Genomic DNA, 13,376 nt, shown 5'->3' on the forward strand with positions numbered 1-13,376 from the left:
TGTATGTTTTTGTGTTATAATTTGTGTTCATTCTAGAATGAAAGATGCATAGTTTATGTTTATTTCCTAATTTTTTATGGTGGTTGCGACATCGGTCAAATTTACCGGACCTGTACAGAGATTAATTACTGAAAATAACAGATAAAAGATAAAGTTTTTTCTTAAGAAACATTTGATAACTATTTGGACATTATAAAGATTTTGCATGTGAAATTTCGAAGTTTTCTGATGCATAAAATTATTTTCAATGTTAAGATGAAAATTACTTTGCATTATAGATAGGCAAGATGTGAAAAGAAGAAAAAGGCATGAAAGAAAGATTGCTTTACAAACCTTAAAACTTAATAAAATTATTTTGTGTATGAAGGCATTGTAATATTTACTGATAAACTGCCAAATTTCATAAACATTCGTATACTAATTTAAAAGTTATAGCATAAAAACTAAAACAAGCACAAAATGGTTGAAAGACTTAACCCTCTCTAGCAAACTAGAATAGTTTCTATCTCAAGTTTTAAAAATAATTATATGGATGGATGGTTATTATCCATTATTCATTGCCAACTTTTATGCACAAATTTGCTAGATTTTATGAAATTTTTCTAATTAACTCTCTCAACACAGGGTCGGTCAATTTGACTGAGTCACATGATCTATTGTACTCATTTAAAGTTGATATAAATTTAATACTTATAACTTTCAATTTATTGGGGATATCTTCATGAAATTTGGCGATCTTTCAGTTAATATTTCAATTTTTTCACATACAAAAAGTCATATTTCTTAGTGAAGTATTTTTAATAAAATAAAATAAAGATTTGTCCATGAATATATTGAGTATTTGTTTTGAATAGTCCATGTGCAAAGTAATTTTCATGTTAAAATTAAAAATGCTTTTCATCATCTCAAAAATCTCACATTTCCTTTGTGTAAGTCCTAAAATCTCCTAAATGCATTTTAAACGTTTTTTTTCACTAAATCTTCATACTTTATCTGTTATTTTCTCTACTCTATCTCAAAACGGGATCGGTCAATTTGACCGACCTTGTAACCACAAAAAAAATCTAAATTAACCTTTTTTTCTTTCTAGAATGACTTCAAATTACAACATGAAACTACATTCGTTTATCCTAAGTAGCTCTAAGTTTGTAACATTATACATCTATTTATAATTAAATTTTATTGTTTTATTGCCATTTGGACCGCATCTAACTACTGTCCGCACCATTATAAGTTCTAACTCACTTGGGGAACATGCAGCTCACGTTATGCTATTGAATTAAATTACCCACAAGCTGCTTGCATGCGTGCTTCGTGAACTATTTTAATTATATTATTATTATTATTACTTATTTTACCTAATCTAGTATTAAATAACTTAAAAAGATCCATATTTTTAGATTTAAGTAACTTTTATAATAATAAATAAAGAATAAATATGAAAAACAAGAAATAATGTACTTTCCCAATCTTTTTTTTCTTGCCCTCAATTGTCAAGGACAGGTTAAGCCTAATTATTTTATAGCAATTATAGTAATACACTTAACACTTTTTATTTAATTAAATAATACACCAAATAATATAGACTAATAACATACAAAAAGTAGACAAATTCACTTACCTCTCAAAATTTTCCTGGCTTTCTTAACTATGAGAAAAGAACAGTTACAAATTCATCCAAGCTAGTCGTTAACTTTCCCTTGAGAACGAATCGTGTACTATGACGATATTCTATTCAGAATACAATGTTATACAGTACATCATTTGATAGATGAAAACCTTGACTTTCTATTGGTTATAGGTAATATATAATGAAATGTAAGAGAGAACTATCAATGAATTGTGAAAGAGAGGATGTGATAGGTGGGTGTGGCAGAAGGGTCTGATTTTCTATTCAATAGCTCTGGAACCAAACAAAATTGAAGGCTATAAAAATTATGGTTTGATTGAGCAATAACAATTTTATAGAGAGTATTTTACGTTTAATTTCCTTAACTTCGTACATTTTCAAGGGGTGATGAATAAAATAGGGATGACGACATGCTAAGACAAAATGTGTCACATGGGTCACATAGTGGAAATTCAGGATTTAAAAAAATGTTTCCTTGTAGAATTAAGAACTTAAAACTTGTACACTATTAAAATATGTATTATTAGCTAAGATTTTATGCTATTCTAATTGGTATAACATAAACAAAAGGTGGTTTAATAAAATGTTGAGTGTATGACACTAAAACCTTGTGTCATATGCAGTAAAGGGTACATGGGGCGATAGGGTTAAGCCAATAAATCACGACACACAAAAGAAAATCATTTTTCAATTTAATATTTAGTGACAAGTTTTCCATATTCTCATGGTGATGGAGAGAAAAAAGTCATATTTGTACAAAAGGTGTAAAGAAAATACTGCTATTGCAAATAAAAGTTTGAATATTGAATATGTATATTATAAATTCATGTATTTATCACCTTTCCTTGCTGTCATTTCTGTTCATATTTTTAATTGAAAAAATACCGAAATATATCAGAAAATAGTATTTCTGATAGTCCTTTTACTTATTGGACAATAGTCTTGGGGTTGTTAATTTCAAGATTCTTTTTATCAGTAGTATTACATAACTAACATTCTCAAGTAAAACAAATGTATTATGAGCTTATTCATTGAAAGTTGTTGGCTTTATAATATAGCTAATGGTGTTTTTTGTTTTATTAACCCTTTTTTTGCATTGTATGTAATAATCATGTTTAATATTATAGATTCAAAGTTGCTTTAAAGGGTAAATGGGTGCTATTATTTTCCTCCTAGTAAAGGTACGCACACCACTTGCAGCATTTATTTTCTTTGCTTTGAATGCTGAATGAAAATTAGTATCCCTTTTAAGTAAATATATTTCCCAAATTTCAATTTTTTAATATTCTGATTTATATTCATTTTATGGAAAAAGAAAATGGGATGACTTAAAACTTGCAATAAGGCAGAAGCAACAAGAAAATTAATGTAGCTGTCGAACTTGTTATGATGGGAAAATGAACTAAGTAAAGGGGTTTTGGAACTTCTCTGGAGCATACTCAAAATGCCCAGAAAGTTTTATGGTTATCAGAAGTTGGAAACTAGACTTGTTGTTTTTATAGACAGATATATAGACATAAGCTAACTTAAAATAGTATAGATTGGTGATTCCCAAACTGTGGCTTGTGAATCTTTTAGTGTTTGCAAAATGTTTCAGGGGCTCTTGGAAAAAAGTCTAATGGCTTGTGCACATCCATCATGCTGAGTAAATTATAATTTCAAGAATGCCCATGAGAAATGGAAAAGTGAGGGGGTATTTTTTGCTGTTTTTAAAATTAAATAGACTGCTAGTGTTTTTATTTGAAATTAAGATGAAGAACAAGTTTAGGGTTAATCAAAGTGATACAAGTTATGAAAGTAAAATCTTGGATGAGTGTTGTTATTTTCATAATGTAATAATAAATAAAAACAAATTTTATATTTCCGAGATCACTGTTTTTAAATTTATACTTGTATAAGGGAGAAAGTCCCTGGAGAATTGGCATTTTCTTGAAAGGGGTTTGTGGGATGTTAAAGTTTGGGAACCACTGGTATAGATGATGTAGTCATTTAGTGCTATAATTTATATTCTTTATCAAGAAAACTAGCTTACTAATGTTAGTTATTCTGAATAATAAAAATAAAATATATGATGTTAAAATTAAGAAGTAATTGTGTTACTAAACCCATACACTAATTTTGATTTGTTGTGACAGAATTAAAATTGATAAAACATTTTATTTCAATAACTCAATCCACTTCACAGCACTTGCTGTTAAGCAGTTTGCTAATATAAATAGCATCTCAACCCCTACTATGTAAACTGTATCCCAATAAGTTGTAGTTGACATCATAGTTTGACCAGCAAGGGATATTCCAGATTTAACTAGTTCAACCCCAAGGCTTAAGATGCAACACTGAAATATCCTTGCAGGCAGAGGATGTCATCTAACAAAAGAACAAAGGACTGAAAGTAGTAGAACAAGATAAGGTTACACACCATGGACCACATGTTGCTGCTATAACAATTTAAAAACTAAATAATTTTAAATAACCCTATGTTACTTTTGAAGATGGGACCATGCATACCACACCATCAGTTAGAAGTTCTTATTAATAACTCTAAAACTACATTTAGATAATACATAACTTACTTGAAATTGAAAAATTATGCCGTGTTTACTATTAGTGTTTATTACAATGAATTTATCAATAAGAGGTAATTATTTTGTTTAGTGGAAGTAAAGATTTCAGTATCTCCTCCTTTTTTTTGCAAGTTCTAACCAATTTTTTTTTATACAGCTGGAGGAATGATGGGTGAGGTTGATATAGATGTTGAAGCTCTGCTTGAGGCTCCATATAAGAAGGTATGTTTTTATATGTTTTGTTATGATTTAGAATTTTAGATTACATAATAAATACTTGTTTGACACTAGTTTATCTATGTGTAGTTTTAGCTGAATTAAGATGTTTGTGCAAATGCATACTTTTCATTGCATTTGTGTTATCTGGAATTACCAACTAGTTATAATAAGTGAAGTGGCTTCTACTAAGTAATAGTTTCAGCCTATTATTGTATGTAAAGGAATGCCTGATGCTTATAAAACAAATATCAGCAGTTTTGTCAGTAATATCCAGATTTCAGTACCTTTTGAAAGTTTGAACATATCATTAGAAGTGAAGGTACTCAATTGATAAAGCAATGCATTCTAATCATTATAAGTATTAAATCTAATATAGTTTAAATATTATATTTAATTAGCTCTGCTTATTTCTAAGTATATATATACTTATGTATGCAGGTAGTTTGGTTTGATCAGAAGTTAATAGTAATGCTTCAGTTTATAAAATCTTGAAACTTTCCTTGAAAAACATTTTTTGTTACTTAATTTTATAGTAGAATTGTTTTGTTAAAAGTGCTTCCTAACAGAAAAAACGGTATCTTTTAAACTGATTATCTAAAAAAATATTTTGGATTATTTTGTAATGTTACCATATAAACTTTGTTAAAGCTACTATTATCATATTAAAGTTATACGTAAAAAAAAACAACAAAAAATTGAAAAAATGGGTGTCACATAGTTGTAAGTTGTATCATATGTATATGACTATCATGTGTATTGTACTTAATTTTATTAAAGAATTCCATAATGTTTTGACATTCACTGTTATAACATTTAAAATGAAAGATTATAACAACTTCTGATTGCTTTGAGTTGAATTGCAATACCCAACCTACTGTCTGTTAAGTATTGCTTACACTTTTCCACAAAACTTTATAATTTTTTTTCCTTTTATGCATATTTGCTTCTAGTTACATCTGTCATTACAAGTACCTTTGAACAGCATAGTTTTTCATCAAGTGATATGTAAAATGCATTAGTATTTTCCTTAAACATCTTTACATTCCCTGGGACACTGATGATGATGTATTGACTTTCAAGAAACTTATATATAAGATATACATTTTCTTAAGTGATCAATGTGCACTTTAGAAACTGCTTAATTTCTATAACCAAGTATATTATTTCTTTGACATGATCTTTGATATGTTTGAAACAATGATTAAAGGATGTTTCAACAGAGTTTAAGACTTGCACACTTTATAGAAATTTTATGGCATCTTGAGATGTTCTGACTAAGCTTATGGTGAAAAGGTTAGATGAATTTTGATTTATTTTAAGATGCAATCTGTAAAATCAATGTAAAGGGTGGTCGAAAACTAAGGAAATACAACCATGCAGTTTTCAACATCTTGTAGCCCGACTCAAACAGTTTTTATTGTCATGTTTTTCTTTTTCGTCCCAGTGAGTAGTATTACCCCATAAAATCATAACTTTGCAAGAAAAGGCTTAATGTGTCATTTGGCTTGCAGAGACCAAGTCAGTGACTATGGTGCAGCATAATTACAGATGGTAGTACAAGAAAGATGTATGGAGGTATGTTAAGGATATCATGTATTGCACACCTATAGCAAACATCATGGAGCTATAGACCAGGATAATGGACGGCATTGTCATTGTAACTGTAGACATGTTGTAGTGAATGTGGACCAAAAAAACGAATATTGTGTAGACATACTGAAAGCCACTAGTGGTGAATATGTAGAAGTCTACTGACATGTCAATGAAAACTGTTTGAGTTGGGCTACAAGATTTTGAAAGCTGCTTGGTTGTATTTCATTAGTTAGTTAATTATTAAATCTTGAAATATGAAAGATAATTTTGGACCATCTGTATTTCTCTGAATACTGAAATAATTAATCATTCTAATGTTCCATTGCACTTGAAAAGTATCTGTACAAATATAGGCATTCAATTTTTTTCAAATATAGAATAAGGCATTTTTCGGAGACGAGATAGAAAAATTGTACAATTCTTGTGGAGTTAAACCTTGTATAATTATGATACCAAATGCTTAATTTTTTTGTCTTATTTAAGTAAAGCAAGATTAAGTCTGAATTTTTTAAGTCTAGCTATTATCACAATTCTTACAATGTTCTGCTTTGTCTTGTAGACCCATCATTGACGTGAACATCCTTTGTACTCAATTGGAAAGTACGATGTGGTAACTTGGGACGTAGTTTGTAGTGTAAAGTTTTTTTTAAAGTATTTTATGTATTTATATTTTAAAAAACAATTGGTGGGGGAAACAGTTGTTCTCAGGTATGTTGAAATGGTGTTTTATAATTATAAATTATAAGAAATTAATATCAATATAAGAATTCAATGCCTCAACACTAAGTAAAACTTGAATCAAGAAATAATGTTGCTTAATGGGAGTTTTTTTTTTTATTTCTTTTGTTTGAATCATCTCTAACAGCTTACCATAAAAGAAAACATAAAATATATTGAAAAGTTACTGACATGGGCTTTTAAACTGTGTTTATGCAATTTTCATATCAGGTTGAAAGGAAAATACATAATTTTTTTACATAAAAAAAAAGAAAATTGCCATAATATGATTATTTGGTAGATAAATTTGCTGCAGTTCATAACTTGTAGTGTTAACTTGTGTGAACTACTATCAAGCCCAATCACTTGCACTGTACTTTTGTTGTGAAATAAGGAAAAGATAGCTACCAAATAGTTTGGTTGATATCACAATTGAAGAAAACATTAGAATATCAAGCTCAGTAAATAGAAAGCAATTGAAGGTCAGTTTTTACAGAAACTGAAAAATGTGATCTTGCTGTGTTTTTGTTGTATTGTATGTAAAATTTTATTTTATTTTCCTGATGTAAGTAAAATATCCAAGGTTTGCTTAATTTACTAATGTTCTTATTTTATTACTTTATGTATTCAGTAGTTTAAACCCAGTTATGAAAAATTCAAATTTTTTAAATCACAGATTAATGCTTAAGAAACATTAGTTAAAATTGGAAATGATTCTTCATTATATAGTCACTTTTAAATACTGTAATTTCTCCATGCTTAAAGATGCTGAAATATATAGGTAAACTTGATATTGTGTTAACTTTAACTAGTGATATTCCGTGTTTTCCTTTTTTTAGATCATTGCAGAATGGTATGTGTAAGTGGTTATTTTACATTAAGTTAATATTTGTATGTATTTCTGAATGTTATTGTACAAATATTTATACAATTTGTTACTGTGCAAAAAATGATTCCTACCAAAAAAAAGTGACTGTTTCTTTTTACATACACGTTTTCTAGTTTGCCGTAAAATTACGTTATCATAAAAATAACAAATTGGTAATTTTGTCATGATAAAAAGTATTTTTTGTTGCAAGAATGAAGTAATATGCCATGATTTACTAAATGATACAACAAAATGTGCAGTTGCAAGTGTGTGATTCTTGAAATTGGCTGTGACTGTTTATGTGAAAGATATGTTCAAGGAGCTTTTTTGATTTTGAGTAAGAAAAGCATGTGTAATTGAATACAGACTTAAATTATCACTAAGTTGTCATATTCAACAATTTTTGATAATAAAGATGAACATTTTTCTCTATTCCAGGTGAATTTGAGTACTTCATGTGATGGTTCTGTGTCTGATAAAGAAAACAGTAGGTAGGTGTATGCTTGTATTATGTTTATACACTTTTATGATGTGCCTAATAGATATTTGAAAATAATTAACTGAAAAATTTATTTTTGTGAGTATTTTATTAAAAATAAAGCAGTTCTTTTACTTTGACTACTAAGTAGATTAAAGCTATTGGCATAAAATTACATTTATTGTATCTGTACCACCAAGTACATTTCAGGTGTCGAATGTTTAGCTGCATGTATATCAGTTTTAAAATTTAGTTAAAATTAATAATTCTAAGAATGTTTTAATAATCTTTTAACTGAAAATAATTTAGAATTTATATTATGTCATCTTTTACATTAGGTTAGCATAATTTGCAGGGAAAAATGAAAACAAATTTCAATCTTACATTTCTCTGCAGCTGAAGGGAGTCTGATTACCTGCAAGTAACAGACTTACTTACATTTTAGAATTTTACTGCCCATACCAAAATATATATATATATTTTCTATTTATCCATGTTTTGTATCTTGAACAAATTTCATTCCCTTCCATTGATGAAGACACATGGTAGTGTGTCGTGCGGCCAAAACAACCTGCAGGATAGCAGTGATAGTTTAGCGATTTTCCACTTTCTGTAGCTCGAACTGTGGTAATCCAAACTATCAAAATTTCAGTGGATGTGCTCAACTGAACCCTTACTTCACATACCAAATTTCAAGGCAATCCATTAAGAAATACATGATATGTAAAATCTCCAATTTTGGTTTAATTTCTTCCTCTTTTTTTTTTCTTTGCACTGAAAGTAAGGAACCCATATTTGATAGAAAAACATAAATAACTTTCAGGGATTTTTTTTCAAACATGGTACACTAATAGATCTTTACAAACTACAATTAGGTGTTTCATTTGGTGTAAATATAAGCCATACGTGCATAGTTATTCAACAAAAACCACTCTATTTTGACCACATTTTTACAACAGTTTCCCCTAATAGTAAAGGTGGACCAGTTTTAGTTTTTTATCAATCAAATTAAAGTCAGCTGATTCAGAGCAGCAAAACTATAAGGTGAAAGAACTTGCAGATGCATTAGTATTGTTTAGGCCAAGCAAACTAGAATAACTGTTTCTAGCTCAAGTTTTCAAAAAAATTCATACAGATGGATGGTTATTATTGATTATTCATTGCCAACTTTAAGCACAAATTTTGTACATTTTATGAATTTTTTCTAATTAAAAAGTGTTTAAGCATCAAGTGATATTAATGTAAATAATGATGCTTGATGTGGCTGTACCGAGTGCATGTTGTGATAATAAGAAACTGTTAATCTAGTTAATATGGCTTTAGAGAGGAAAAACTACCATCATATATTTTATAAAGAATCTGGTTGGTTCTGTAAAGTATAGGGTTGTGATCATAAAGCTAATGTTGGTTACTGTCCAGTGTCACTTGTTGTGGTTTGTTGGTGTGTATTGACAAAAAGTCATGATATCTAGTTAAAAACACCTTGGGTGTGAAAAAAAAGGTGTGGCCAAAAAAAAGGATTGAGCATGTGACTTAAAGGAATGAAGTCAAAATTGGCAACCAAACTGGTAGCTACACTTATGGCATTGATAATAATTTTGCAGGAAATATTCATTCATTAGTTAGCTTGACCACATATTTTGTTTTACCCACCATCATGCCCAAAGGTGAACAAAAAATGCAGCCTGGCTAATTAATGAATGAATATTTGCTGTAAAATTCTTATAAGTGTAGCCACCAGTTTTGATACTAATTTTGAGTTCATTCCTTCAAGTTACACACTCAATACTTTTTTTTTCACATCTAAGGTGTTATTGATTAGATTTTGTTAGTACAGCCTCTCTTTTCCTACCCAAAGCTTCTTGTCTCGACAATCAGTGATGAAGATCATAATAAATTTTTTACTAAAATAATGTCCAGAAATGACTGTAATATAACTGCCTTTCTAACTAAGGTATAATTAGGATAAAAAAGAATTGTTAAATAGTATGAACATCAACTTTGTTTACCAACACATTACATATTCAAGTGGTCTAGTACAATGTATATTGCTGCTGATTTCAAAAGGTCTGTTGCAAGCTTGAAAATGAAAATAAGCTCTTTTTGTTGGTTTATATACAGGTACATTACACAAGATGACATGGCAGTTTATTGATAGTTTTATAAATGAGAATTTAAGATGTTCAAACTGTACATTGGACCTTTGATTTATTTATAGATTGCATATATATAAAATATACATTATAAGTGTAGGGTTGTTGAATCCACAATTTTTAAAATATTAAAGGCTGTTTACAGTTGATTTAATGAAATATGATAAAAACTTGATTGAGAAGTGCCGATTATGTTGCCATAGTTCTGATTTGCTCTTTCAAGCTTATAAAAACACAACAAAAACACTTTATGGTAAAGCTATAGAAAACTTTACAAGTGCTATACATTCATGGAGAAAAACTGTTTGAAGACTTATCTGCAAACAAACAGACACATCTGATAGCACTGTCAGCTTACATACAGGAAATAAAGTCAGAGATGATTTTAAACAGCATATGTAATGTTTACATGTGGCAACATATGCAAGCTCTGGAAATGTATTCCCCATGACTGTTTTGCACTTCAATTTCACTAATGTGTTATGGATTGGGTCTTATAAGGAGCATGGCATAACTAGTCAGTGTGATGTTATTCTAACACACAAACAATTGCTTGATTAATTTTTTTAAGAGGATTGTAAGTTTAATGTATAAGTGGGCAATAAAATTTAATAATTTATATTGTATGTTATATACAAGTTGAAATTTAAATTTTTGTATAGTTTTGGAATTATGCCATGCCCAAGAAACAGTAGTAATTTGAGATGTAAATGATGTTTAATTATCATTTGTAATTTAGAGGGTTGTGACACAGTTTCATTAAGAAAATGCCGTACAGTTTGTGCCAGTTAGAAAATGAAGTGTTTGTCAGAACAGTCGTCTACTATCTTTCACATTCACATTTTGAACTGGGCAAACACAGGAATGTAGCACAAAACTATGCTGCTTACAGATAGTCTCTGAGCTGTGGTAACATTGCCATTGAAAATTAGTGAATACTATATAGGATTTATACAGAAATCATTTACTTATGGGTCTTTGATTTGTGATTTTACAATGTATTTGTTAAGATGAAATGCTGTGATCAGTTTACATTGTTAATTTAGTTGCACAACTAATTTGTATTTAGTGAAAATAAAACTACTAAAAAATGAAAATGTAAAGTGAAATTTAATATTTTATTGTTTTATCATACAAAATATATTCTGACAGACTTGCACAATGGTTTATGCAATTAAACTTAATGAAGATGAGTTTTATCAGTAAAAAAAAGTCATTGGTTCTGTTACATAAACAAGATAGTAGTTTAAGCAAGTTATGGTTATTGCTTCTGGTGTTGTATATCTGAGTATAATTGTGAATTTTATGTTTTATTTACCTGCTATCAGACTGGTAGTAAACTGAAAATTGTAGATTTGTCTATTTTGTGGAATATAAAATCATGAATGAACATCTTTAGCAGTGATTTTTAAATTGTAATTAACATTTAAGGAATCATTTTAATAGAAACAGAAGTGGTAAAAGAAGTCGAAAGAGTAGGAGCAGGAGTAGAAGCCGAAGCAGGAGTAGTAGAAGAAGTCGGAGGAGCAGAAGCCATAGTAGAAGCAGTAGAAGGAGCCGAAGGAGTCGAAGTCATAGTAGAAGAAGTCGAAGGAGTAGAAGCCGTACCAGAAGCAGGGAAAGAATTGATCGTGGTAGAAGGAGCAGAGAAAACCGTAGTCACAGAAGCCGCAGCAGAGAAAGAAGTAGGTCCTGTAGCCGCAGTCGGGATTACAGACACCGTAGTAGGAGCTATGACAGAGTGTGGAAAAGAAGCAGGTGTGCTATTAGACTTTTAAGATGTTTCTCAGACTTGTATAATACTTTAGTTTTAACACTGTATGACAGCTTTTTTAAATAATTTTTTCATGCTAATTTTTAATTTTCTAGACAAAGTACATGTTAAAAGAGTTACAAATTTCTATAACCTTTTTAAATCACTAGTTTTATTTTTAAAATATGTATTTAATTGTAAATTGTTCAATGATTACAGAAATGAAAAATATAAGTTCTTCCACACCGATAGGAATATAATGTTTTTACTTTAAAATTTCACATATCAGCTTTTAAGCCAGTTTTAATATGAAGTTCATAATATTTTAAAAAGCTTGGAAAGCATTCTAGACATGATAATCCTTAACATTTATAACATTGTCTTAATTTAATTTATATCCTATTCAATAGGTCATGTGCCCATATTCCTGTGATTAGAAGTCCTCAAATTAATCAATTATATCACAAGATTGCAAAAGTATAGTATTTGTTGATAGTATATTCCAGTTCATTTGTAAATCTCTATGATACTGTATCTTAATTTAATTGTGGTACAGATTTTAATAAGCCTAATGTAATTTGTTACACTGACATTCAAAGTAAGTTTGTAGGTCTAGAAGTAGACAATTGCAGTTGTTAAGGCATCCAGTCAGTGTAAAATTTTGAGATCATACTTCTACATTGGTTCTCATTATTTTTTATGTGCATTTAAAATAATTCAATTTTAGTTATCTTTCATGCTTATTTACATTTTATTCACTTAAATTTTTTACATAATTTTATAAAACAATATGTCCTAAATGTTACTTGAACAGTGCAAGTGTACAGAAAACTGAACATTAATTAAAGAGAGATAATTATTTAGAAAATAAATATTAATTTATTAGTGGAAGGAAATTAGTGGGATCTAATTTTATGATTTTTAACTATTACAGTGTGCATTTTATAAAATATATTTACTTTTGTAAAATTAAGTCCATCAGAACTGAAGAATTCATTATATTTCATTAATTCCTCTTGTACTTTCAAGTAACTGTTTCTACTTTGGAGTAGGAAAACCTGTAAGGAAAATGCCTTGTGAATGGTGAAGTTGTACTTTTAGAAGTCAACAAGAGTAGAACTTGTGTAAACCTAAACAAAATTGTCATGGAGTTAACTGTTACTAGATATTGGCCTAAAAACTACTGCCAATGTCAAAAGTGGCATTTGATTGTTGCTGTGACATCTTCCAAATAGATTCAAATATACACCTGGAAAAAAGTTAAGCACCACTGTGTTTTTTTCAAGTGATTCAGATTCGACGTTCTTGTGACTGATTATAAATTACCATTCAATCTAAACGTGTTTATCAAATGAAATTATGCATTATTGGGCACAAGAAAACAATTTTTAATTTACATTT

General features: G+C 29.1%; 1 protein-coding gene across 2 annotated transcripts in view; it reads left to right on the plus strand.

Annotated features, from left to right (window-relative positions):
* Nucleotides 1-13,376, plus strand: part of LOC106465078 (RNA-binding protein 39-like) — a 54,455-nt gene that overhangs the window by 19,245 nt on the left and 21,834 nt on the right. For both annotated transcript variants that reach the window (XM_022393349.1, XM_013925276.2), the window contains 3 exons: nt 4,352-4,416; nt 8,030-8,082; nt 11,669-11,980. In XM_022393349.1, the coding sequence (XP_022249057.1) occupies nt 4,352-4,416; nt 8,030-8,082; nt 11,669-11,980 (430 nt within the window). The remainder of the gene's footprint in view (nt 1-4,351; nt 4,417-8,029; nt 8,083-11,668; nt 11,981-13,376) is intronic.

The sequence above is a fragment of the Limulus polyphemus genome, unplaced genomic scaffold (genome assembly GCF_000517525.1).
Source record: "Limulus polyphemus unplaced genomic scaffold, Limulus_polyphemus-2.1.2 Scaffold65, whole genome shotgun sequence".
Lineage (NCBI taxonomy): Eukaryota > Metazoa > Arthropoda > Merostomata > Xiphosura > Limulidae > Limulus > Limulus polyphemus.